General features: G+C 55.0%; 1 protein-coding gene across 3 annotated transcripts in view; it reads left to right on the top strand.

The window, feature by feature from the left end:
* The window catches only part of ACSS2 (acyl-CoA synthetase short chain family member 2), a 42,580-nt gene that overhangs the window by 5,725 nt on the left and 9,675 nt on the right, over nt 1-27,180 (top strand). For 2 of the 3 annotated variants that reach the window (XM_068149779.1, XM_068149777.1), the window contains exons 3-9: nt 17,184-17,275; nt 17,802-17,905; nt 19,125-19,197; nt 20,973-21,048; nt 22,517-22,631; nt 24,828-24,866; nt 26,964-27,101. In XM_068149779.1, the coding sequence (XP_068005880.1) occupies nt 17,184-17,275; nt 17,802-17,905; nt 19,125-19,197; nt 20,973-21,048; nt 22,517-22,631; nt 24,828-24,866; nt 26,964-27,101 (637 nt within the window). The remainder of the gene's footprint in view (nt 1-17,183; nt 17,276-17,801; nt 17,906-19,124; nt 19,198-20,972; nt 21,049-22,516; nt 22,632-24,827; nt 24,867-26,963; nt 27,102-27,180) is intronic. The other variant, XM_068149778.1, reaches the window with a different exon arrangement.

Below are 27,180 nucleotides of genomic sequence, written 5' to 3'. Positions count from 1 at the left end.
CCTTCCAGCAGGGATCCAGATTGTCAAGCACTAGTTCAGTGTAGATGACCTGCTGGGGTCAGATGGGAAGAGAAGGACAAAGAATGAACCAGTCTTTGTTCAGTGGTGCCCAGGGACAGGCCAAGGGGTAACTGGCAGGAACTTGACCATCAGGAGCTCCATCTAAACATGAGGAGGAACTTCTTGAATGTAAGGGTGATGAAACAGGCTGCCCAGAGAGGTTGTGGAGCCTCCAGCTCTAGAGACACTCCAAAACCCACCTGAATATGGTCCTGTGTAATCTCCTGTAGGTGAAGGCTGGGGAAGGACTTCTCAGGATCTCAGGTAGTGATAGGACTAGGGGGAATGAATGAAGCTGGAGGTGGGGAGATTCAGGCTAGATGTGAGGAGGAGGTTCTTCACCATGAGAGTGGTGAAACCCTGGAATGTGTTGTCCAGGGAGGTGGTCGAGGCCCCGTCCCTGGGGGTGTTTAAGCCCAGGCTGGATGAGGCTCTGTCCAGCCTGATCTAGTGTGGGGTGTCCCTGCCCATGGCAGGGGGGTTGGAACTAGATGATCCTTGTGGTCCCTTCCAACCCTGAATGAAACTATGAAACTATGAATCTGCCTTGGCAAGGGGGTTGTACTCAATGATCTCCAGAGGTCCCTTCCAACCCCTGTGATTCTGTGAACCAGATGGTTCCTGGGGTCCTGGTGGGCTCCTGGTGGCCCTCAGTCTGGTGGTTGTTCCTGGCCATGGAGGAGCTGGTTCATTCTGGGGCATCCCAGAATCAAAAATGGAGCCAGTTGAAGCAGTTGCATTTCTGTTGTGAAGGTCTGGCCCTCTTCTGTTTGCTAACAGAAACATCCCCAGGGCAGTGGGGTTGGAGCTAGATGTACTTTAAGGCTCCTTCCAACCCATGCTCTGAGAATGATCTGGCCTTAAGCTGCTGAGAGCAAGGTGCTTAGTCTCCACCATGCAGATCAGCACTGTTTGGTCTTCCCTTTGGATCCTTTCTCAGGTACCAGTGTGGTGTGTGCACAGATGCTGGAGCTGAGGGTGCTGGCTGTTAACATCCTGACTTTCAGAGGTGCTGAACTGTAGCCAGCTCCTGCACCTTGCAGTCAGCTCTGCTGCTCCCACTGCCTTCAGGACCTTGGAGTGTCCTGTGCCAAAGTGACTCATCACTTCTTTGGTAACTTCCTGGATGATTTGCCATGCTTCCAGTGAAGCAGCCTCTTTCAACACTGCTCTGGTAGTGAAACCACAGCCCTAAATCTCACACTGTGTTTGAAGAACAAAAACATTTAACCATTTGGAAGGTTGCTTTCACTGCTACACTTGCAGGCCAGTGCCTGCAGGCAGCCTCGGCAGGCAGAGCTGTGTGCTCCAGGCAGCCTCGGCAGGCAGAGCTGTGTGCTCCAGGCAGCCTCAGCAGGCAGAGCTGTGCTGCAGGTGCTGCCAAAGAGCCTTACCCACCACTGCTGCTCCCCCATCACTGCTGGGGAGGGATTACTTCTGTAGAGGAACCTGACTAAGCTCTACAGCAGTGGGAAATGTTATGGAGAAGTTGCCCTGTGCTTAATTTCTGCTCACAGCAGCTCCTTTCCCTTGATGGAGATCATCCATGGGAACAGGGGAGGTCCCTCCCTCCCTCTCTCAGCCCTGAAAATCAGCAGAGCTTCCTGGGGGCATCCTCAGCAGTCCATGCCACAGAATCAGGGTTGGAAGGGACCTCAAGGCTCAGCCAGTTCCAGCCCCCTGCCATGGCCAGGGACACCTCACACCACAGCAGGTTGCTCACAGCCACATCCAGCCTGGCCTTCAAAACCTCCAGGGCTGAGGCTTCCACCACCTCCCACTGCAGGTGCTGAGAGGGAAGCACTAGACTGGTGGTCCTGGCAGAGAGTAATCATTGTGGAAGCTTTGTTGGACAGTATCCTGGCCTGCTTCTGGAAATTAGGCAGATTAGGGACACCTCAAGTAGGTAATAAAAGACCCTGAATGTCCCTGCAGTTTATTAAGCTGTGGATCTTGTGCCTGCCTTCAAGGACAGTGGCAGCTGTAACTTTCCATCAGTGTAGCTGCCTTCTGGTGGATTTTGTGTGACCAGAGTAGTCTGGGTTGGAAGACACACTTAAGATTGCTGAGTCCAACCATTATCACAGTCTCACAGTATAACTAAGGTTGGAAGAGACCTCGAGGATCATCAAGTCCAACCTATCAACACAGACCCCATGACTAGACCATGGCACCAAGTGCCACATCCAATCCCCTCTTGAACTCCTCTCAACCCAGTGCTGCCAGCTTACCACTGAACCATGTCCCTCAGCACCACATCTACACAGCTTTCAGACCCCTACAGGGATGGGGACTCCACCACTGCCCTGGGCAGCTTGTTCCAGGCCTTGACAGAAATTGTTCCTAATGTCCAACCTAAACCTCCCCTGGTGCAACTTGAGGTCATTTCCTCTTGTCCTTTCTTCCAGCCTGGCATGGGATTTACAGAAGTGGCTGCAGCTGCCTGAGTGCTGTAGAGCATCTTGATTCCTGTGCCCCCATTCCTGCTTTGTGGGGCCCTCTCTGACTCTGAGCTATGTGCAAGAGTGGGAATAACAGTAGAAACCTGTTATTAGAACAAGGAGTAAAGGGAGCAGCTGTTGTAGCTCAGGCACATCCAGGTTGTGTGCTGTCCTCATTTCTTTGGTGGAATTCTCTTCTCCCAGTTCTGGGACAGTCACCACCCAGCCTGGTTAGTGCTGTGGCAGCAGAGCCAACAGCTGCTGTGCTCAGATGCTCCTAAGTAAGTGCAAACTAGGCCAGGAGGGGCTCATAACTTATAGAATCAGTCAGGGTGGGAAAGGACCACAAGGATCAGCTAGTTCCAACCCCCCTGCCATGGGCAGGGACACCCCACACTAGATCAGCCTGGCCAGAGCCTCAGCCAGCCTGGCCTTAAACACCTCCAGGGACAGGGCCTCAACCACCTCCCTGGACAACCCATTCCAGGGCTTCACCACTCTCATGGGGAAGAACTTCCTCCTCACCTCCAGCCTGAATCTCCCCACCTCCAGCTTCATTCCATTCCCCCTAGTCCTATCACTCCCTGACATCCTGAGCAGTCCCTCCCCAGCCTTCCTGTAGACCCCCTTCAGATACTGGAAGGCCACAATGAGGTCACCTGGGAGCCTTCTCTTCTCCAGCTCCTTCAGTCTGTCCTCACAGGAGAGGTGCTCCAGCCCTCTGCTCATCCTTGTGGCCCTGACTTCTCCTCAGGTGTAGCTCCTTGTCTTTGTTGGTGGGTGGAGGCTCCATCTTCAGCTGTTTGGAGCAGGGCCCTGCTGCACTCCCCATTAACTGATTTCATCTAATCACTCTGACTCTGCTGCTGTGGGCTTGGATGCAGAGGAGATAAGAAGGTGGTGCTGTCATAGTATCGTAGTATCAGTCAGGGTTGGAAGGGACCACAAGGATCATCTAGTTCCAACCCCCCTGCCATGGGCAGGGACACCCCACACTAGATCAGCCTGGCCTGTCCCAGGACAGCATGGTGCTGCATGCCTAAGGGTTTGGAGAGTCTTGGTTTGGCCTGAGGGGCTGGAAAACACAGGGATCATGGTCTGAATCTTGTTACCAAAGGCTGGATGTGTGTGTGCTGAGGCCTGGCCTCTGCCATGTTTCTCCTGTGCTATCTCGAGGTTCTTCTGTCCTGAGTGCCTTTGTTATGCTGTGCACTTGTGTGCTGCACCCTGCATCCTCTTTCTTACTGCTGAAATCTCTCAGATGGTTGCCAGGTGAGTGGTCATGCCCAAGGGATGAAGTCTGTGAGGGCTGCAGAATGCCTTCTTCAGGCAGGTCCTCTCCTGTGGGCTTCCAGAGCGTGGGCTGTGAGTTGGGGGTTTGAGTGCCAGGTTACTCAGGCAGCATGGGGTCACTTGAAATTGTTTTTCCCTTCTGTGGGCTGACTTGGAAGCAGGGCTGGACTCACCCCTGCCAGGCATGCATGCTGGCTTGCTGGGGAGGATGGTTGATTTGGTGTTTTGGGGATCTCAAGCCCTGCTCCCTCTTTGCAGAGCTAACAAATGCTCTTCTGCACTGCCATGCAACAAAGGAAGGGGACAGGTCTTAAAGGGTGGGCACCACTTGGTTACACAGTGCCTGTGGTCCCCTGAGCCCATTTGGAAGCACCCCTGGACTTGTGCCTCCCTTATTGAAGATTATCACTGGCAGTAGGTTTGACTGAGCTCAGGTGACCTGTGCTCCTGCAGGCAGAATGAGACTTTCCTCCTCTCTCAAGTCTGCAAATGGAGAAGGCACTTGGACAGCACTTGGGTGGCTGCTCTGTGGCTGAGCAGTGAGGAGGGGGCTGTGGAAGCTCTCCTGGGGAACAGAGCAGCCTTGAATCAGGGGAGAAGCTTTCATCTGGGCTGTGTTGGAGCTGTTTGCTCCCAGCCTCTGGCTCTGAAGCCTTGGCAGGGATCTATGAACACGAGGCAATATCCAGGAAGTGTTTGACCAGATGAGTTGGATGTCTCTAAGTGCCCAGGGTCAGGTGGCATGCACCCCAGAGGACTGCAGGAACCTGAATGTTAAGTTGCAGAGCTGCTGGCCAGGGTATACTGTGTGCCACTGCAAAGGGTGCCTGTGCCAAGGATCAGGAGGTTGCCAGCCTCATTCTGTCTGGAGAGGGTAGTAGAGGGGGTCATGGGAACCAGTGCATCAGGCTTGCATCCCTAGTGGTGCAGTGCAATGGGGCCACTGTGTGCAGGGGTCAGTACAGGCTGCTGGGTGAAGCACTGGACCTGCTGAGAAGTCCTGCTGGCAGACCTGCCAGAGTGCCAGGCAGGTGGCACAGAGTGCAGGGTCCTGGCTGTTGGCACATCCCCTTCCTGAGGCTTCCCACTAAAGGTTGTTCAAGGAAGTAAGGGAAGCCTTTCTTTGAAGCTGGTTTAGCCTCACTGTTTGCTCCCTCACTGTTAATGGTCTCCTCAGGAGCAGCAGCAGGCCCTGCAAGGGTCAGAAACTGAGCTGCTGCTGGTGGCCAGGCTCATTGCCCTCCATAAACACCAGGTCCTGTGGCTGCTCCTGGAGGTGAAACCCCAGACCCTGCTTCTCACCCAGCAGGGGATTTTGTGTTAGTGTGAGAGGCTTTTTTGGCTGAGCTGCTGTGAGCATCCCAGTGCTGCAGTGCAGTTATGCTGTGTAAATGAGACCTGTGGTGGCTTTTATCTTCTTGCAAGGTCTTCCACCTGGGTTGGGGCAATCTCAAGTGCAAATCCAGCCTGCTGGAGAAGGCCTTGGGGGGAGTGCTGGTGAGTGAAAAGCTGGAGATGAGCCAGCACTGTGTGCTCACAGCCCAGAGCCAACCATGGCCTGGGCTGATCCCCAGCAGCGTGGGCAGCAGTGGCAGGGAGGGGATTCTGCCCCTCTGCTGTGCTCTGCTGAGACCTCCCTGCAGGGCTGGGGCAGCTCTGGAGTCCTCAGCACAGACATGGAGCTGTTGGAGCAGGGACACAGCACTACTGGGAGGAGGCCAGGCTGAGAGAGTTGGGGTTGTGCAGCCTGGAGAAGAGAAGGCTCCAGGGAGACCTTCTGGTGGCCTTGCAGTGCTTAAAGGGGGCCCCCGGGGACTCTTCAGGAGGAAGTTCAGCAATGGGATGAGAGGTAAGAGCTTTAAACTGAAAGAAGGGAGATGTTTAGATTAAATGTTAGGAAGACATTCTTCCCTGTGAGGCTGGTGAGACACTGGAATGGGTTCCCTGAGGAAAATGTGGATGCCCCATCTCTGGAAGCGTTCAGAACCAGGCTGGGTGAGGCCTTGAGCAACCTGAGCTAGTGGAAGGTGTCCCTGCTCATGACAGGGTGGTTGGATCAAGGTGATCTTTAAGGTCCCTTCCAACCCAAACCATCCTGTGTTTCTCACTTAGCATTTCTTCCTCACACTGCTCATTGCTGTGGCAGAGGGCCTGACTTGGTTGACTGAGCAGAATGAATTCTTCTCCCCCCCCATCTCAAAGTGTTGTCCCATCCCCCCTCCAAAGCCACCTTCCCGCCTGGTGCTGGGTGTGTGGTTGCACAAGGACTGCCTGGGGGTGTAGTAAAGGCTGTGCCTGCACAGACAAAGAGCTCCTGGATTTTCTCACGTCTCTGGAACCTGCCTCCTGTGACAGTGGCAGATGTTGCAGACAGCTCCAGGTGCTTTAGGAGTGCCTCGGTGGCTGTGGGGAGCAGCGGCAGCCTTTTGCAGTGCCGGCTTGTTGCCAGCGGTGGCAGGCGGGCTGAGCCTTGGGGTGGAGCTCATGGACAGAGAGGCTGGTGAAAGATCAGAGCCTTCACTTTGCTCATGGGACCAGATGACCTGATTATTTTATTGCAGCTGTCTGGATGGCTTCTGCCTTCCCCTCTGGCTCCCTGCAGTGTGGGCAGCAGAAGGGGCCGGGGCGCAGGTGGGGTCTGAGCAGCGGTGTCCCCAGGGGGCAAAGTGCTCAGTAAAGAGGGGAGAGTGGCTGCCTCTGCCAAGCACTGCCTTTGCCCTGCGGGTACTGTGGTGTCCCTGGAGGGCTTTCTGTGCCCAGAGCTGCTGGGCTGTGGTATTGATTGCCAGAGCTTTGACAAGATGAGTGGAAGCTGAGGCAGAGGAAACTTTTTTCCCTGTGAGGGTGACAGAGCCCTGGCACAGGCTGCCCAGGGGGGTTGTGGAGTCTCCCTCTCTGGAGAGATTCAAGACCTGCCTGGATGTGTTCCTGTGTGATCTGCTCTAGGTGATGCTGCTCTGGCAGGGGGGTTGGACTGGATGAGCTTTTCTTAGAATCAGTAAGGTTGGAAGAGACCTCAGAGATCATCCAGTCCAACCTATCACCCAACACCTCAGGACTACTAAGCCATGGCACCAAGTGCCACATGCAGTCCCCTCTTGAACACCTCCAGGGATGGTGACTCCACCACCTCCCAGGGCAGCACATTCCAATGGCTAACAACTCAGTAAAGAACTTTCTCCTCACCTCCAGCCTAAACCTCCCCTGGTGCAGCTTGAGACTGTGTCCTCTTATTCTGATGCTGATTGCCTGGGAGACGAGACCAACCCCCACCTGGCTCCAACCTCCCTTCAGGTAGCTGTAGACTGCAAGAAGGTCTTCCCTGAGCCTCCTCTTCTGCAGGCTAAACAATCCCAGCTCCTGAGGTCCCTTCCAGCCCCTACCATTCTGTGAAGACCTCTCAACTCCCAGCAGGGTCGGGGCTTGCCCTTGGCTCTGTGGCAGGGCTCTTGTGCAGGCTGGAGCAGGCTTTCAGTTCTCTGTTTGCACTTGTGCACTTGGCTGCTTGATGTCGAAACCTGGTGTGATAGGAATCCCCACCCTGGCACTTCCCCATCAATGCACAGCCCATCCTCTCCACAGGCCCTTCCTGTCTGCAGGGGAATCCCTCAAGGAAATCAGTGACCTTCCTGGTTGCTTCTCTCTGCAGCTACCTGAAAGGAGGTTGTGGAGGTGGGGGTTGGTGTCTTCTCCCAAGCAACAAGTGAGGGGACAAGAGGAAATGGCCTCCAAGTTGTACCAGGGGAGGTTTAGGTTGGACATTGGAAGAAACTTCTTCACTGAAAGGGTTCTCAAACACTGGGACAAGGTCCCCTGTAGGTATCACAGTATCACAGTATAACTTAGGTTGGAAAGGACCTCGGGGATCATCGAGTTCAACCTATCAACACAGACCCCATGACTAGACCATGGCACCAAGTGCCACGTCCAATCTCCCCTTGAACGCCTCCAGGGTCGATGACTCAACCACCTCCCTGGGCAACCCGTTCCAATGCCGAATGACTCGCTTGGTGAAGAACTTCCTCCTCACCTCCAGTCTGAACCTCCCCTGGCACAGCTTGAGACTGTGTCCTCTTGTTCTGGTGCTGGTTGCCTGGGAGAGGAGGCCAACCCCTTCCTGGCTACAACCTCCCTTCAGGTAGTTGTAGAGGGCAATGAGGTCACCCCTGAGCCTCCTCTTCTCCAGGCTAAACAATCCCAGCTCCCTCAGCCTCTCCTCATAGGGCTTGTGTTCAAGGCCTCTCCCCAGCCTTGCTGCCCTTCTCTGGACACCTTCAAGTGTTTCGATGTCCTTCCTAAACTGAGGGGCCCAGAACTGGACACAGGACTCAAGGTGCGGCCTAACCAAAGCAGAGTACAGGGCACAATGATCTCCCTGTTCCTGCTGGCCACACTATTCCTAATGCAGGCCAGGTGTTTCCAAGAGGCCCAGATGTGGTGCTGAGGGACATGGTCTGGCACCAGACTTGGATGGACCTGATGGACTAAAAGCTATTTTCCTACCAAAGCCATTCTGTGCTTCTGTTCTATTATTCCATCCCATAACTTTTTCCCACCTAGGCTCTTGATAGAATATAGAATAATATAGAATAGACCAGGTTGGAAGAGACCTTCAAGATCATTGTGTCCAACCCTTCAACCAATCCAACACCACCTAAACTACTAACCCATGGCACCAAGCACCCCATCACGTCTCCTCCTGAACACCTCCAGGGATGGTGACTCCACCACCTCCCCAGGCAGTCCATTCCAATGGGCAATCACTCTCTCTGTGTAGAACTTCTTCCTAATATCCATCCTAAACCTCCCCTGGCACAGCCTGAGACTGTGTCCTCTTGTTCTGGTGCTGGCTGTCTGGGAGAAGAGAACAACCTCTGCCTGTCTACAACCTCCCTTCAGGTAGTTGTAGAGAGCAATAAGGTCTCCCCTGAGCCTCCTCTTCTCCAGGCTAAGCAACCCCAGCTCCCTCAGCCTCTCCTCACAGGGCTGTGTTCCAAGCCCCTCACCAACTTTGTTGCCCTTCTCTGGACACACTCCAGCAAGTCAACCTCCGTCCTAAACTGAGGGGCCCAGAACTGGACACAGGACTCAAGGTGCAGCCTAACCAGTGCAGTGTACAGGGGCAGAATGACCTCCCTGCTCCTGCTGGCCACACTGTTCCTGATGCAGGCCAGGATGCCATTGGCCCTCTTGGCTGCCTGGGCACACTGCAGGCTCATGTTCAGCCTACCATCAACCAGCACCCCCAGGTCCCTCTCTGCCTGGCTGCTCTCAGCCACTCTGACCCCAGCCTGTAGCTCTGCCTGGGGTTGCTGTGGCCAATGTGCAGAACCTGGCACTTGGATGTGTTCAATCTCATGCCCTTGGACCCTGCCCATCTGTCCAGCCTGTTGAGGTCCCTCTGCAGAGCCTCTCTACCCTCCAGCAGATCAACTCCTGCCCCCAGCATGGTGTTGTCAGCAAATTTACTGATGATGACTCAATGCCCTCATCCAGATCATCAATAAAGATGTTAAAGAGCACAGGGCCCAGCACTGCTTGTTTGCAGTCCTGTTGCCACTGACCATCTTCTCAGAGATGCTGCTTGTACAGAACAAGCTGGCAGTCCAGCAGGTGACCTCTGGCCATCACCTGCAGAGGTTTCTGAGGCATGAGGGTGAAATGTCCACCAAGAATCTGCTTAAAACCTTCCTTCCCTGGCCTTGCTGGGTATTGAAATCAGCCTGCCTAGCTTTTGGTGTTTCTAGGTCTGGGAAGTGTGGCAGCCTGCTCCATCCTGAGCTGCAGCATTGCCCCAGGGGGACATCTCCCAGCTGCAGGCCCCTTGGGCCCTGTTTTACTTACAGGACCTTGGGCCAGGATGTGTCTCGTGGCTTGCCTGCAAATTGTTTAGGCAAGGAATCAGCTCTGTTGTGCTGGAAATAAGCTCAGGTAAAAATAGTCTGTGCTCCTCTGGAGTTACTGTGGTAAACATCTACAGCATTTCCCCTCCATGGCTCTGGCTGGCAGGGTTAGAAGCGTTGCTTGAGGTCAGCCAAAGGCAGTGACACACGGCGTGGCTCTTGCGTTGGAGCTCTGTCGCAACACTCTGTCATCATTTGGGTTAAAAACCCCCAAACCTCCACTGATTTAAAAGTCTACAGCTTTCCTCTAAATATAAAATAGGTTAAAAGCTCTCAGTTTTCTTCTCTGGCTGCATTGTCAGTGCTTCAGTGCTTCTCTTCTGCATTGTCAAGTGCCTCCAGCAAGGACGTGTCCTCTTGACTGGATGGTTACTCAGTACTCATAGGTTCATAGAATGGTTTGGCTTGGAAAGGGCCTTAAAGGTCATCTAGTTCCAACCCCCCTGCCATGGACAGGGACCTTGTTAAGGTCTCATCTAACCTGGCCTTGAACACTTCCAGGGAGGGGGCATCTTGAAGGTCTTTTCCAACCTGGTTTATTCTATTCTATTCTATTCTATTCTATTCTATTCTATTCTATTCTATTCTATTCTATTCTATTCTATTCTATTCTATTCTATTCTGTTCTAATCCACAGCCTCCCTGGGCAACCTGTGCCAGTGTCTCACCACCTTCACTGTAAAGAATTTCTTCCTAATCTCCAGTCTAAATCTGCCCTTCTCAAGCTTCAATTCATTCCCTCACATCCTATCACTACAAGCCCTTGTCAAAAGTCCCTTCCCTGCTTTCTTGTAGACCCCTTTCAGGCACTGGATCAAGCAAGTGGGGAAAAGGCAAAGCCACAGAGGAGCAGAATTCCCCTTTCTGCTGAGCAGATACTGGTCAGTGTGGAATGGCTGCTGGCACCGTGGCTGGGGTGCTCTCTGGGGCTTGTAACCTGCCTTGTTTTGTCAAAGGTAGCAAAGCAAGAGTAGATTTCCCTTGAAGAGGGCTTTGGGGCCTGCTGGTGAACCTGTCTCCCCCCTGAGTGTTCTGGCTCTCAGGCTGTGCAAACCCCAGCACGTTGACCTTGCCTACTGGTTTGTGTTGGCCAATGAACCACAGAGTCCCAGCATGGTGGGGGTTGGAAAGGACCTCTGGAGATCAGCCAGTCCAACCCCCCTGCTGGAGCAGGCTCACCCAGAGCAGCTTGCCCAGGATCACAGTGTCCAAGTGGGTTTGGAATCTCTCCAGAGAAGGAGACTCCACAACCTCTCCAGGCTTCCTCCTCCAGGGCTCCAGCACCCTCACAACAAAGGAACTTCTCCTCATGTTCAGATGGAACTTCCTGGGTTCCAGTTTTTGCCTGTTGTCCCCTGTCCTGTTACTGGACACTACTGACAAGAGTCTGGCTTCATCCTCTTGCATCTCTGTAGCCCTTGCTGGACTCTCTCCAGTAGTTCCCTGTCTCTCTTGGACTGGGGAGCCCAGCAGCCCTGTTAGCTAGGATATGTCAGCTCACAGAGTCATAGAATCATTAAGGTTGGAAAAGACCTCGGAGATCATCAAGTCCAACCTGTCACCCAACACCTCCTGACTAACTAAGCCATGACTTCAAGTGCCACATCCAGTCCCCTCTTGAACCCTTCCAGGGATGGTGACTCCACCACCTCCCTGGGCAGCACATTCCAAGGGCTAACAACTCTCTCTGGGAAGAACTTTCTCCTCACCTCCAGCCTAAACTTCCCCTGGCACAGCTTGAGACTGTGTCCTCTTGTTCTGGTGCTGGCTGCCTGGGAGAAGAGACCAACTTCCTCCTGGCTACAACCTCCCTTCAGGGAGTTGGAGAGAGCAAGAAGGTCTCCCCTGAGCCTCCTCTTCTCCAGGCTAAGCAACCCCAGCTCCCTCAGCCTCTCCTCACAGGGTTGGTGCTCGAGGCCTCTCCCCAGCCTTGTTGCTGTGTGTGTGGCACTGGGGGGGAAGGCCCCAGGGTGGCTTTAGTGCAGCTCTCAGAGTTAACTGTGTGGTTTTAGAAGGTGGTGCTGTGAAACTGATAACTTTTTCCTTTATGCTTGGGATATCTTTTGCCAGCTTTTACTCAGCAGAGTTCTCTCAGTGCTGCCAGACACCCTGGGAAAGCCTTCCACCAGCCCCTCCCAGGCTGTGCTCCATCCTTGCACAGCTGCTTGTCTCTTGATCCCTGTAATAAGGCAAGAGGGTTTGCACATGGCTGCAGGGCCAGCAGAGGCTGAGCTTGCTGGGAAACCTTTTACTCAACAGCCCTCCCCAGCCTGCCAAGAACTCCTCTGGGTGTTTGTTGCTGTGCATGTCAGTGGGGGGAGATGGCTGACGTTAGGCAGGGCTGGGCTGGGCAGGGCTGGGCAGCCTCTCCTGCTGTTAGGAAATGTTCTCAGGAAGGATTTTTGCAAACTCATTTCAAGCCCCTGCTGGAGACCCTTCTGCCTTGGGAACACTTCCATGCTGAGCAGTGCATGCACACAGGAGCATGTTTTGCTAATGAAAAGGTGTCTTTCAATGGTTGTCTGGCACAGCTGAGCTCTCCTAACTTCACATCTTTACATCAGCTGGGACAGGGATCCAGTGGAGGGCTACAAGGATGAGGAAGGGCCTGGGGCACTGCCTTATGAGCAAAGGCTGAGAGACCTGGGGCTGCTTAGTCTGGAGAGGAGAAGACTGAGAGGGCAACATGAGCCTGCAGTGTGCCCAGGCAGCCAAGAGGGCCAATGGCATCCTGGCCTGCATCAGGAACAGTGTGGCCAGCAGGAGCAGGGAGGTCATTCTGCCCCTGTACACTGCACTGGTTAGGCCACACCTTGAGTCCTGTGTCCAGTTCTGGACTCATCATTTTAGGCAGGATGTTGACTTGCTGGAACAAGTCCAGAGAAGGGCAATGAAGTTGGTGAGGGGTTTGGAGCACAGCCCTGTGAGGAGAGGCTGAGGGAGCTGGGGTTGCTTAGCCTGGAGAAGAGGAGACTCAGGGGTGACCTTATCACTCTCTACAACTACCTGAAGGGAGGTTGTAGCCAGGTGGGGGTTGGTCTCTTCTCCCAGGCAGCCAGCACCAGAACAAGAGGACACAGTCTCAGGCTGTGCCAGGGGAGGTTCAGGTTGGATGTTAGGAAGAAGTTCTATACAGAGAGAGTGATTGCCCATTGGAATGGGCTGCCTGGGGAGGTGGTGGAGTCACCTTCACTGGGGGTGTTCAGGAGGAGACTTGATGGGGTGCTTGGTGCCATGGGTTAGTTGTTTAGGTGGTGTTGGATTGGTTGAAGGGTTGGACACGATGATCTTGAAGGTCTCTTCCAACCTGGTTTGGTTTATTCTAAATAAATAAAGGCATCTAATAAATGTCTGTAAATATCTGAGGTGTCAGGAAGGAAGGGACAGGCCCTGCTCACTTGTGCCTGTGAGAGGGCAAGGGGTAATGGATGGAAGGGGTAATGGACAGCACAAGGAAGTTCCACCTCAACATGAGGAAGAACTTCTTTTCTCTAAGGGTCACAGAGCAGAGGAACAGGCTCCCCAGACAGGTTGTGGAGTTTCCTTCTCTGGAGACTTTCAAGCCCAGTCAGAATGTGCTCCTGTGCAACCTGTGGCAGATTCTGTGGCCCTGCTCTGGCAGGGGATTGGACTCACAAAGATCTCCAGAGGTGCCTTCCAACCCCTAACATCCTGTGAGCCTGTGATCTGTTTTGTCAAGGCCAGATTGTAGAGGGCTCCTTTCTCCAGCCTTGTTCCTGTGTGTGGTGGGATGAGCAAGGCTGGGCTGGAGGCACAGATCAGCTGTTTGGTGGCACAGATCAGCTGTTTGGTGGCACAAATCAGCTCTTTGGTGGCACAAATCAGCTGTTTGCCAGTTCTGGTGGCTGTTTTCCCCAAGCTGTCTCCAGGCAGACACTTCTCCGGGCTGCAGGTCCCTGGGTCTCCTGACAGCTGAGGCCGGGCAGCAGCAGGAGGCTGAGCACGCAGCCCTGTGTGCCAGCGCAGGCGTCGGGGCGGCCTGGGGCTCTCGCTGCCCATGCGGCACACACGTGAGCCCATCCCCCAGCTGGCAGGAGCTTGGCTCATCCCAGCCCTGCCTGGCATTTTGGCTGCTCTAATTCTGGATGCAGGCTGGATCAGGAAGCCACGAGCCTGGCTGGCTGTCCCCAGTGACCTTGCACGTGAGGAGGTGTCACCCAGCAGGAGCCTGCGGAGAGGAAAGTTCCTTCCTTTGCCTTGTGCTATGAGCTGGGGGCTGGCTGCTGGTGGAGCAGGAGCTGGAGACCTTGCTGTCTCCACCCTGTGCCTCTCGTGCACCAGCTTGGTCCCATGTTTAGAAGGGATTTTGGGGTCTGAGAATGTTTTAATTCAGATGGCACCAGAGATGTTTTAGGAGGTGTTTAAGCCCAGGCTGGATGAGGCTCTGGCCAGGCTGATCTAGTGTGGGGTGTCCCTGCCCATGGCAGGGGGGTTGGAACTAGATGATCCTTGTGGTCCCTTCCAACCCTGAATGATACTATGATACTATGACATTCCCACAGGCTCTGTCTCTACTGGAGGCTTTCCATGGCTGCCCACTGTGCAAGGTGGAGGTGGGGAGATTAAGGCTGGAGGTGAGGAGGAGGTTCTTCCCCATGAGAGTGGTGAAGCCCTGGAATGGGTTGTCCAGGGAGGTGGTTGAGGCCCTGTCCCTGGAGGTGTTTAAGGCCAGGCTGGATGAGGCTCTGGGCAGCCTGATGTAGTGTGGGGTGTCCCTGCCCATGGCAGGGGGGTTCAACTAGCTGATCCTTGTGGTCCCTTCCAACCCTGACTGATACTATGGTACTACTATGCTATGATAAAAGGTCCTTTCCCTCTTCCAACACCCTTCTCAAACTGGGAACCCATGATTGCTAAAATGTGGAGTCTGTTTTCTGCTTTGTGCAGACCTGCTCTGTGGGCTCCCTTGCCTCTGCCAGTTTGTGGAGCAGAACCTGGTGGCCTTGAGGTGGTTTGCTTTGCTCTGACAACTTACCTTCCAGGTGCCCCACATCCTAGCTGTGCTTGGTAACTTGGGTGAATGCTTTTATTTGAGGGTGGTCTCAGGAACCTACAGGAGGAACTGAAAGGATCTTAGAATCATAGAATTGTTAGGGTTGGAAGGGACCTCAAGGATCATGTAATTCCAAGCCCTCTGCCATGGGCAGGGATACAGAATACAGAATTAAGCAGGTTGGAAAAGACCTTTGAGATCTTCAAGTCCAACCTATCAACCATCTGATCAACTAAACCATGGCACCAAGGGCCTCATCCAGGCTTTTCTTAAACACTTCCAGTGATGGGGACTCCACCACCTCCCTGGGCAGCACATCCCAATGGCCAATCTCTCTTGCTGGGAAGAATTTCTTCCTAACACTGGATCAGGTTGCTCAGAGCCACATCCAGCCTGGCATCTTCAGCCCCTTTGGTCTTCAGTGGGAGCCTTTCTGGGGTCAGACAGGCTTTGGCCTTGTGCCCTGTCTTGCTTTGGTCTGTGACTTTTCCCTCTCTGACTGTCTGTGTTAGAACACTTCACCTGCTTGGCTTCTCTCCATCATTTTCTCCTGCACACCAGCTCCTCTTCCTGGTGTTACAACCCTTGCTAACCACATTTACCATCAGCAGTCACCCTGAAACCCAGACCTCCCAGCTGTGCTTCCTGCTGCTCCAGGCAGTGTTGCCCAGGGCAGCTGTATTCATCCCTCACTCAAATGGGTCACGCAACGCCGTGGGTGTGGAGGGGAGCACTGCAGTAATGCTTTGTGGCTGTGTGGAGTTGTTTTATTGTTCTTTCTCTTTTCCATTTAATCTGGACAAGCCAGTCCATGCAAGAGGCTTGGGGCTGCCAGCTCTTGCTTGTGTCCAAGGGGCAGTGAAGTGAGGAAGCCATTCACAGGGCTTTGCTTTTGACGCACGGAGTCGGTGGTAGCGTGCGAGTGGGCACCCCTTGAGACACCCCTTCTCAAGTGCACAATGCTCTGAGCTTTTGTGCCAGGGAAGAGGGCAGAGCAGTCTCTGAACGCTGCTGTGGGCACTCACTGAGTGCTGCTGTGGGCATCCAAACTATTTTCAGACATGGGGAGCCTTAAAGCCTGCTCTTGAGAGCCTGCTCGGAGGCCTTTGGAGATGCTGTGAAAGGAGAGGTCTTGTCCTGCAGAGACGTGGCCCTGACTCATTTGCCATTAAGCACAAAGTGGTCTTCAAATGTGAAGCCTGAGGTTTGCCCTGCTGATGCTAGTGGAGCTCTTTTGCAGTCACACAAACAAAGAGAAAAGACTTTGAAAGCCCTCTGAAAAGCAGAAGTTTTAACTTGCCTTGGCCTTTGCTCTGTGTTTCTCCTTCAGTGCCCCATCTGTGCTGGCTTTGTGGACAGGCCTCAGTGTGTTCCCTGGCCTGAATTTCCCTCCCAAAGCCCCCTCAGGAGGAGGAGGATTTGCTGTACTTGAGGGGAGAGATGGACATCTGAGCTGTGCCTTGCACAGGGCAGGTCCATGTCCCCCATGGGTACCATGTGGGGAGACAGCAGAGCTCTGCCCAGAGGAGTACCCAGGGCTGCTCATCCTGAAGCTGTGGTTCACTGTGGCCTGGCTGTCCTCTCCCCTTGGCTGCTGGGCAAGCGTAGAGTGCTTGGCACAGCCTTTTCTGTGGGCTCAGTATACCCATGGTGTAGCTGCCCCAAGGAGAACTCTCTGTGCCTGGGGAGGGAAGGCACTCAGCGTGTGGCTGGGCACAAGAGAAGCAGATGCTCTTCCCTAGAGCCAGATCAGTTACAGCTGCTCAGTCCAGCTCTGAAATCAGCTGCTGGATCTTTGACCCTCAAGTACTAACATCAAAAGGGAAACTCTGATTTCCTGTGTTCTCCTTGCTAGCCAAGTGCCCTGCTGTAAGGGACCTTATCTGCTGGTTTCATGTGTCCTGTAGCTCCAAGTGATGCTTTTGCTTCTGGCAGGGAAAGAAGAGGAAAATGCTCAGATGCCAGGCCTGAGCCACCTGCCCTGGGCACTGATTCTCATTCTCAGGTTGCCCAGGGAAGTGTTGGATTCCCCCTCCCTGGAGGTGTTGGATTCCCCCTCCCTGGAGGTGTTCAAGGCCAGGTTGGATTCTCCTTGAGGAACCTGGTCTAGTGCAAGGTGTCCTTGCCCATGGTGGGGGTGCTGGAACGAGATGACCTTTGAGATCCCTCCCAACCCAAGCCATTGTATGCATCTCTGAGCCTATGAATGGCTTCTTCCTCTCCCAGAGTGCCATCCACTTCCACCCCTGCATTCAGTTGCTTTTGGGTGGGGGCTGGGGATTTTGGACTGAGTTTGGAGAACTTTATCTCGCTGCTGGTGAACTTTGGCCCAGGATTGGATTTTTGGGGCTGGCTACTCTCTGCTCAGAAGAGCAGGTGAGGACACAGCCCTTGTCCAAAGCAGCAGGGAGCTGTGACCCTGCAGTGCCCCTCTGGCCTTGGGTCAGTGACAGATTTGATCTTGCTTTTCAGGGAAGGCAGTGAACCTGGGGACTCTGCCAAGATCACCTACAGGGAGCTGCTGCACAAGGTCTGCCAGTTTGCCAACATCCTCCGCAGCCAAGGTAGGAGGCTGAAGCAGTGGTGGCCTGGGAGGCTGGGAAGGCCTCAGCCCAGGCTGGCAGAACTTGGGCTGGTTTGTGGTGTGGCTGCCAGGCTGGTGAGCGCTTCCCTGCAAAGCTCTGCGCTTCTCCCTCTGCCAGCAGCGCTGTCAAACAGGGGTGGGTGCAGGTTTGCTCTGCAGCATGCTTTTGGAGATTCAGCTCTGCTTCTGGCTATGCAAACTAACACTTCTGGTCGTGTCAGCTGCACAAGGAAGGGATCTGTGCTCAAAACTTCCTGCTCTGGGGTTTCCCCAGTGGGCACTGGTGACGTTCCTGCCTCCTTCGGTGACAATGCGGAGTGTTCACTGCAGCCATCTTACAAGAGCTTGAAAGACAACACCAAGGCTGGCTCAGCTCTAACTCCAGCTGAAGCTTCGCTGTGTGCATCTAAATGCTGCTTTCAAGTCAGGAGTTTCTCTCTGTGCCCTGGCTTTGCAGCTGCAGAGTGCTGCTTTGGACTAACGCTGTGTTCATTTGCCCTCCGCAGGTGTGAGGAAAGGTGACCGAGTTTCCATCTACCTGCCAATGATCCTGGAGCTGGTGGTAGCCATGCTTGCCTGTGCCAGGATTGGAGCCCTGCACTCCATTGTGGTAGGAACAAGCCCTTTGGGTGCTGAGCTGTTTGAGGAGAGCAGAGGGGTTGGGAGGATGGGTGCTGACCATGAGATAGGTGGAAAGTAAATTAAGGTGCTGCTGTTTCCTAGCCCTTTCCTGCAGCTCTCTCCATCAGTGCCTGGTATCATAGTATCATACCAGTCAGGGTTGGAAGGGACCACAAGGATCATCTAATTCCAACCCCCCTGCCATGGGCAGGGACACCCCACACTAGATCAGCCTGGCCAGAGCCTCAGCCAGCCTGGCCTTAAACACCTCCAGGGACAGAGCCCCAGCCACCTCCCTGGACAACCCATTCCAGGGCTTCACCACTCTCATGGTGAAAGAACCTCCTCCTCACCTCCAGCCTCAATCTCCCCACCTCCAGCTTCATTCCATTCCCCCTAGTCCTATCACTCCCTGAGATCCTGAGCAGTCCCTCCCCAGCCTTCCTGTAGACCCTCTTCAGATACTGGAAGGCCACAATGAGGTCACCTGGGAGCCTTCTCTTCTGCAGACTGAGCAGCCCCAACTCCTTCAGTCTGTCCTCATAGGAGAGGTGCTCCAGCCCTCTGATCATCCTTGTGGCCCTTCTCTGGACACCTTCCAGCACCCCATATCCCTCTTGGAATAGGGGCTCCAGAACTGGAGGCAGTACTCCAGGTGGGGTCTCACCAGGGCTGAGTAGAGGGGGAGGATCACCTCCCTTGCCCTGCTGGCCACACTTCTCCTGATGCAGCCCAGGATCTGATATCTTCTCAGGATCTCAGGTAGTGATAGGACTAGGGGGAATGGAATGAAGCTGGAGGTGGGGAGATTCAGGCTAGATGTGAGGAGGAGGTTCTTCACCATGAGAGTGGTGAAGCCCTGGAATGGGTTGTCCAGGGAGGTGGTCGAGGCCCCGTCCCTGGGGGTGTTTAAGACCAGGCTGGCTGAGGCTCTGGCCAGGCTGATCTAGTGTGGGGTGTCCCTGCCCATGGCAGGGGGGTTGGAACTAGATGATCCTTGTGGTCCCTTCCAACCCTGAATGAAACTATGAAACTATGATTGGCTTTGCAGGCTGCAAGTGCACACTGAGAGCTCATGTTGAGCTTTTTGTCCACCAGCACCCCAAGATGGTGGCATCCCTCACCATGGGTGAAGTGCCCAGCAGCTGTTGGGTGGTTTGGGTTGGTTTCTCCTGCTCTTGCTGACGTGGCTGTGTGGCCTCTGCCAGTTTGCAGGTTTCTCAGCAGAGTCCCTCTGCGAGCGGATCCTTGACTGTGGCTGCTCCCTCCTCATCACGGCAGGTAAAACGCCTCTCTGCCCCTGAGCCATGGCTGTGGCCTGCCTGAAAGCTCTCACATTTAAAAGCCAGGTGCACTTGGAACTGGCAGTGCTGCAGCTGAGCTGCTGCAGGGTGGATGCTCTGCTTGTAGCTGTGCTTGAGTGCTGCTTCCCACTTTGAGCATCCCACGCAGCAGGAGCAGCCTGTCTGCTTTGTCCTGCAGAGCACGATGCCACCAGCTGCTGCTGATGTGTTTCCAAACACTTCTCATCCATGTTCCTCCTCCATATCAGCCAGGTCTTTGCAAGATGTGCCATTTGTGAGGCAGCCCAAAGAGGGGAATTCCCTCCCTTCCCAACTGCAAGGCCATCTCAGCCTTGTGAAGCAGACCCCAAGCAAGCAGTGGTGTTTGCACAGGAGCCCACTGCATTGCCCCAGAAACAGTGCTAAAAAGAGTGAGTTTATTGATAGAATCATGGACTTGTTAGGGTTGGAAGGGACCTCAAGGATCAGCCAGTTCCAACCCCTTTACCTAGAGCAGGTCGCTCACAGCCACATCCAGCCTGGCCTTCAAAACCTCCAGGGATGAGGCTTCCACCACCTCCCTGGACAACCTGTTCTAGTGCCTCATCACCCTCGTGGGGAAGAACTTCTTCCTAACATCCAAGCTGAATCTACCCATTTCTTGTTTTTTTTTCCATTCTCCCCAGTCCTATCACTCCCTGACACCCTCAAAAGTCCCTCCCCAGCTTTCTTGGAGCCCCCTTCAGATACTGGAAGGCCACAAGAAGGTCTCCTTGGAGCCTTCTCCACACTGAACAACCCCAGCTCCCTCAGTCTGTTCTCACAGGAGAGGGCCTCCAGCCCTCTGATTATCATAGTATCAGTCAGGGTTGGAAGGGACCACAAGGATCATCCAGTTCCAACCCCCCTGCCATGGGCAGGGACACCCCACACTAGATCAGCCTGCCCAGAGCCTCAGCCAGCCTGGCCTTAAACACCTCCAGGGACGAGGCCTCAACCACCTCCCTGGACAACCCATTCCAGGGCTTCACCACTCTCATGAGGAAGAACTTCCTCCTCACCTCCAGCCTGAATCTCCCCACCTCCAGCTTCATTCCATTCCCCCTAGTCCTATCACTGCCTGAGATCCTGAGCAGTCCCTCCCCAGCCTTCCTGTAGGCCCCTTCAGATCCTGGAAGGCCACAATGAGGTCACCTGGGAGCCTTCTCTTCTGCAGACTGAACAGCCCCAACTCCTTCAGTCTGTCCTCACAGGAGAGGTGCTCCAGCCCTCTGATCATCCTCCTGGCCCTTCTCTGGACACCTTCCAGCACCTCCAGATCCCACCTGCAATAGGGGCTCCAGAACTGGACACAGTACTCCAGGTGGGGTCTCCCCAGAGCTGAGCAGAGGGGGAGAATCACCTCCCTTGCCCTGCTGGCCACACTTCTCCTGATGCAGCCCAGGATCTGATTGGCTTTGTGGGCTGCAAGATTATCCTTGTGGCCACCATGCTGCAATCTCTGTTCTGGCTGTATTGGATTATTTCCCACAGACTATTCCCAAGAGGCATGCCAGGTCAAATTGGAACCTCTCCCAGGGAAGGAATTTCACCATTTGTCTTGGCATCTGTTTCTCTAGGCCAAAAGGGTGGATTAGGAAACCTTTTCCATCAGCTGCCTGCCTGCTTTCCCTCAGTGCAGTGCATGACTTCTGCTGTGCTCTCCTGGAATTGCCTGCTGCCTCCAGCTCTCCCAGGCTGTGAAGCCCTTCTGTCTTCTTTGCCCTTTTACAGATGCCTTTTACCGAGGGGACAAGCTGGTCAACTTGAAGCAGATTGCAGATGAGGCCCTCCAGAAATGTAAAGAGAAGTAAGTTTGGATCCCGTTGTAAGCAGGGCACTGCTGCTGGACTCACAGAATCACACAGTGATGTGCATGGCAACCTTAAAGATCCTCTTGTTCCAGCCCCTGTGCCATGGGCACCTCCCACCAGCCCAGGCTGCTCAAGGCCTCATCCTTGCCTTGCCTTGAACACCTCCAGGGAGGAGGCAGCCACAACCTCCCTGGGCAACCTGTGCCAGTGTCTCCCCACCCTCACTGTCAAGACTTTCTTCCTAATATCCAGTCTGAATCTCCCCTCTTACAGTTTGAAATGACTATCCCTTGCCCTGTCCTGTCACTCCTGATGAAGAGTTGAAGAGTTCCTTCCCCAGCATTACTATAATTACTGTAATTACTTTAAGCACTGCAAGGCCACCAGAAGGTCTCTCTGGAGCCTTCACTTCTCCAGGCTGAACAACCCCAACTCTCTCAGCCTGGCCTCACAGCAGAGGCTTTCCAGCCCTTTCATCATGTTTGTGGCCTCCTCTGGCCCTGCTCCAACAGGTGCCTGTCTCTGCTGTGCTGAGGACTCCAGAGCTGGCCACAGCACTGCAGGTGGGGTCTCAGCAGAGTGGAGCAGAGGGGCCCAGACATGAGCCAGCATGTGCCCAGGTGGCCAAGAAGGCTCCAGCATCCTGGCCTGGGTCAGGAACAGTGTGGCCAGCAGCACTAGGACAAGGAAGTAATCCTGGGGGAATGTCCTGTCCAAGCTGACAGACACAGAGCTTGTGTGAGACCAAATGTGGTCTTGTAAGTGAGATCAGGCATGAGAATCCAGGGCAGATGGTCTGCATGGGAGAGAGTCAAGCTCTTTAAAAGCATTTACAACTCTGAATTTGAAAGCATGAGCTCAGATGTCTGTAAAGGCAGGGAACTGCCAGGACAGATGTGATCCTGGAGCTGGGATTTAACTCATGGAGACAGTGTACCCCTGACAGGGCTGAGGGAGATCAGATCAGGTCAAGCTGCATTGTGTTGGCCCCCAGGAGGGGACAAGCACCCAGTCCTTCTCTGTGGTGTCTAATGTGGCTTTGGAAGCCTTTGCTCTTCTGATCAAACAGCTGATCACAGCTGGGGGTTGAAGTAGCCACTTTGGGTGCTGTGGAGGTCTTGTTTGTGGTCACAGGCAGGCAAATTGGAGGTTTCCAAGGAATCTCCCCAGCAGTGACCTGTGAGAGAGGCACCTGGGGTCCCTGGCTTCCCTGGAACAGCACCTGTGTTCCCTGGAATGATACCTGATAAGCTGTGCACAGACCTTTGCTCTCCCCCAAGCCCTCTTCCCTTGGCTGCTGTCCATTGGTGGTTCCTGCTGTGCCTGGAGTTTGCATGGTGCCATTTGCTCAGGCTCCACAGCAGCAGCTCAGGGCCCCAGCTCTGCCAGCAGTGGCACCAGTAAAGCCCCCCAAGGGCTCAGGCCTGCCTGGCCAGGCTGATCTGGAGGTCCTGCCTTTTGCAGGGGCACCCTTTTGAAAAGGTGCATCGTGGTGAAGCATGTGGGGAGGGAAGAGGCAGCAGTGGATGGATCATGCAGCAGGTCTCCTCCTCTCAAGAGGCTGTGCCAGGATGTACAGGTATGCTCCTGGGGGGAAGGGAGGATTTCATTGCTGTGAGCCTGAGCCCAGCACATCAGTTGGTGCAGAACCACTGCAGTGCTTCTCTGGATGCTCCTCTTTGAGTCCTGTTTTCTCCCTTCCTTGCTGTTCTTGCATTGGGAGTGGTCTGAGAAATGTTTTCTTTGCCTTCTCAAGATCCTCTCTGTGCTGTTTCCTTTGCCACCATTGCTAGCTGCCAGCCCACAGCGCCCCCCAGAGCAATGGGGTGGCCCTTCCAGAGGCACTAGGACAAAGAGAAGATGCCCATCTCTCTCTGCCCAGTGAAGGACTCTTCCTAACTGCCACAGAGACACCCACAAACCTGACAGCAGCTACCCAGGGTGGGGATTTATTCCAGGCAAAACTGGCCCAGCACTGTGACAGGCCAAAGTAAATGACAGGTTGGGATGCCTGGTGGGGGCCATAACACCACACAGCTCCTTCCTAGGCTTTGTTCTTGTAGAAAGATGACCCCAAATGTGCCCACACTCACCCAGAAAGGGAGGGCCTCCTCCTCCAGGGCACCCAAAAAGGCATCGCTCACCCATCAGAGGCAAGGGCTCACTCAGAGAGGTAGATACAATGGAATCACAGACTGGTTTGGGTTGGAAGAGGCCTTTAAAGGTCACCCAGTCCAGCCCTGCAGTGAGCAGGGATGACTTCAACTGGGGCAGGCTGAAGCCATCCCCAAGGATTCAGGCAGCAGAAGGGGAGGTGAGGCCTTACTCAAGCCCAGGGGGTTCCTGGGGCACATCCTGATCCAAGAGGAGAGTCCCCAGCTGCACATCCACTTACTCCAAGGAGGACCACTTCAGTTCAGCTCTCTGTTGGGGCTGTGTTTATAGCCTGGTTGAGTCTGAGCTGTGCTCATTCTCAGTAGCTGGAGGTAGGAGTATGGGAGGGGCAAAGTAAGAGTCTGAAACCAAGACAGCTTTAATGGCTTTAGGCCCTCAGCCTTGGGTGCCCTGGTGGATGGCAGGCCCACATCTGCCACACTAACCCTGTGTTTGTCTCCCCCTCTGTGCAAAGACTGATGTCACCCTGCACTGTAGCTGTGACAGTGGCAGCAGGAGAGGCAAAACAGGAGGTTTGTGCTTGTGATGTGGGTTCAGCACAGCCCCCTGCACAACAGCAGTGAGAGCAGTGCAGTCCCTGTGTGGCTGGCTCAGGAGCTGTCAGCTCTCAGGGCTGGGCCTTTCCCTTGCAGCTCAAAGCAGATGAAAGGCTGTAGGCCTGGGGGAGGGGGGGAGGTGGATGGAGGAGAAGATGTCATGGAGCTGAGCTCCTGAGGCTGCTGTGCAGTCCTGCTGTGTCTGGCAGCTACCAGCTGCCTTCAGCTGCTCACAAGGCAGGTTGATTTCAGCTGCCTGCCAGCTCCTTGTCTGCTGTCCCTGTGTGCTTGGTGATTACTTGGACTGGCTTATCCCCAGGCTGCTGCTTGCTCAGAACTGGGTTGTGTTTGGAGAGCAGATGTGAGCTTTGGGCTCTGCTTTCAGAGGGGATGATCTGTGCTCGTCCCTGGAACAAGAAGTCCAGCAGATCCCTGGGCTTGGAGTTCATTTGGGTTTTTCCCTCAGCTGTGCTGATTTGATTGGGGTGTTGCTGGCCTCCTCTGCTCCTTCTCTTGGAGAGGGCAGCTGCCAAGGGCTGGGAAAACTGGAGCAGGGCAGCCCCTTCCTGTGTGAGGCTTCCCTGGCCAGGCTGTAGCAGAGAAGTCTCTTGTTGGTAGGGGAAGTTGTTGTGCAGAATGTCCCAGGAGGAGGGAGGAGGCTGCAGTGGTCTCTTCCCTTTGGCCTGCTGCTGCTCTGCTAGTTCAGACACCTTCTTGAAACCTTCTTTCCCTCTGAGTAGGCTTTCTCCATGCTGCTGGCTTGTGTAGGGCTGTTGGAGTGTCTGTGGGCTGTATGCTGCCTCTGTCCTTCTGTACCCAGCTGCCCACATGCCAAGGGTGGCCTGTGTGACTTGCCATGGAGGATGGCAAGGGAAGATGGTGGATAAGGGCAGGAGTTTGTTCAGAGGGCATCTCCTGGCCTGGCCCTAGATCCAGGCACTCCCCAGCCTGCTGGGGTGCTTTCCCAGCACCCAGGCCTGTGGACTTCCAGCTGCCTGCCTGCCAAGCCTGCTTTGGGTCCTCCCCTTCTCGACTTTCACACCCTCTTTGTGGACTTTTAACAGGAAAAAAAGGCTGAGAGCTCACAGAGACTCCATCCCAAGGTATTTACACAGAGCTCTGCCTTCCTCCTCCTGGCACCTCCCTCCTGCTTCCCCTCCAGCGCTCCACCTCCCTAACTGCTCCGGCTGCCCGGCCACCCCTGCCCTCCTAACCGGGTTGCCAGCAGCTGCATGTTAGCCATAGAGCCCCCACTGCTTGCCAGGGCTGCCCACCGAGTCTGGGCCAGGGCAGTGCCCCCAACTCTGCTGGCAGGAGCAAATCTGTGCCCTGGGATGCTGATGGGGGGAAGCAGGGAGCCAGGGGATGCCCTGTGGGCGTTCGGGCACCACTTCAGCTCTGCCTTTACAAAGCAGCTCAGCTCTCACCAGGCACTTCCCTCGGTGCTGAGGCTGGCAGGGAGCACCCACAGCCTCCTCACTGCACTGGGGTGCCACAGACAGCAAACCTGCTGCTCTGGACCCAGCCTGCAGGCTCTGCCTGCCCCGGCCCAGGCAGGCAGAGGCGGGCCTGACCTCGGGGGCTGTGTTCTGTGCCCTGGCTCTGACCTCCTCCGTGGGGCACTGGAAGCTGGGTGCTGAAATGGAGAGATCCTTGAAGGAGGGCAGTGATGGAGAAGCTGTTGGATGGGCTGGTGTGAGCCTGTCTTGGGCTTAGGTGAACTGGTGCCTTGCTGGCAGCTTGCTGGGGGGACAGGCTTGTGGAAACATCTTCCCCAGGGGAAGCCAGGAGCCCTGGACGTCTGGGAGGGCTTTGCATGTGGGCTTGGTTGTCATCGAATCAGACCGGTTTGGCTTGGAAGGGACCTCACAGGTCCTCATCCACACTCCCCTGCCTTGGGCAGGGACACCTTCCACAGGTTGCTCAAAACCTTGTCTGACCTGGCTTTGGATGTTTCCAGGGATGGAGCATCCACAGCCCCTCTGGGCAGCCTGTTCCAGTGGCTCACCCCCCACCCTCTGAAGAATTGCTTTCTTCTGGCTCATCTAAGTGTCCCCTGCCCACTTTGGAAGTGTTGCCCCTTGTTCTCTCCCTGCACTCCCTGATGAAGTCCATTCCCCTCTTTCCTGTAGAGCCTTTTGAGGTGCTAGAAGGCTGTTACAAGGTTTCCTCAGAGCCTTCTCTTCTCCAGGCTGAACAACCCCAACTCTCAGCCTGTCCTCACAGGGGAGGTGCTCCAGTCCCTTGACCATCTTCATGGCCCTTCTCTGGACCTGCTCATGCAGGTCCACCTGAGGTTGTCAAGCAGTGTCCCCTGCACCACGGGTGCAGGAGCCAGGTGCTGGGGTTCTGGTGCCTCCAGATGGCACAGGAGCACCTTCAAGGCTGCAGAGAGTCACCCTTTGACACTGTGGCTGCTCTCCATAGCTATGGGGACTCTGCAGGGAGCCCTGCAAGGAGCGGATGTGGCCCAGCTGGGAGCTGTGGGGGTCTGCCCAGGCAGAGGTGTGGCAAGTGGAGATGTGTGATGAGGCTGGGGAGTGCTCCCCACTGTGCAACCCCCAGGCTCCTCTGAGGTCAGATGGAGCTAGGTGTTGAACTGACCTGTGCCACCCCACAGAGGCAGCCCCCAGCACAACTCCTGGGTGTCCTCTGCCCATCAGCCACAAGCCTTGGTGGCTCTCTTACAGCTCTGCTGTCTTCAAGCAGCTCCTTTGGGCTGGCTGGGTCTGTGTTGGAGCAGTCACTTCCTACCCTGACATCCTGAGACCAGATTTTTCTGGGGCCTGCAGGGCCAAGCAGTGTGAGCCCAACCTGTTCCTGTTTGTCCTGGGCCATGCTGCTCTGGAGGTCCCTGTGTGGGACTGGTGGATGTCTGGCTGCGCTGCTTGGCTGTTTGCAACTTGGGGCAGCAGCAGCTGCTGCAGGCTCTCTCCTGGCTGCTGCTGAGAGGGCTTTATCAGCCTTACCAGTGGACTGGACAAGCTGCTTCGGGTCTGGCAGCCAGAGTGTGGCTGTGGGCTGAGAAGAGGAGCTGCAGGAGCGGGAGCTGCGGCTCTGGTGCATGGTTTGCAGCAAACAAGTCTGGGGCAGCAGCTGTGCTGTGAACGTCTGCCCCTGTGGCCCATGACAGAGGTGAGGTGGGGGCTCTCCTCTCTTGCTTTTGGGTGGGCCTGTTTCTAATCCTCTGCTTCCCTCAGACCCCCTGGAACCCAGCTGTGGACCTGTGGTGGCAGGAGCTGATGAGCAGCGCCAGCAGCGAGTGCGAGCCGGAGTGGTGTGACGCAGAGGACGGGCTCTTCATCCTCTACACCAGCGGCTCCACCGGCAAGCCCAAGGTGTGCTGCCCAGCTGCCCAGCTCCACCAGCACCCCTCACCTGTGCTCAGGCTCATCTTGGGAGCCCCAGAGCAGGGGC

This window comes from Melanerpes formicivorus, unplaced genomic scaffold, assembly GCF_026170545.1.
Source record: "Melanerpes formicivorus ecotype bairdi unplaced genomic scaffold, bMelFor1.0.p_v2 SCAF_19, whole genome shotgun sequence".
Classification (NCBI taxonomy): Eukaryota; Metazoa; Chordata; class Aves; order Piciformes; family Picidae; genus Melanerpes; species Melanerpes formicivorus.
Note: the sequence above shows the minus strand (reverse complement) of the source record. Positions and strands in the feature narration are given on the sequence as shown.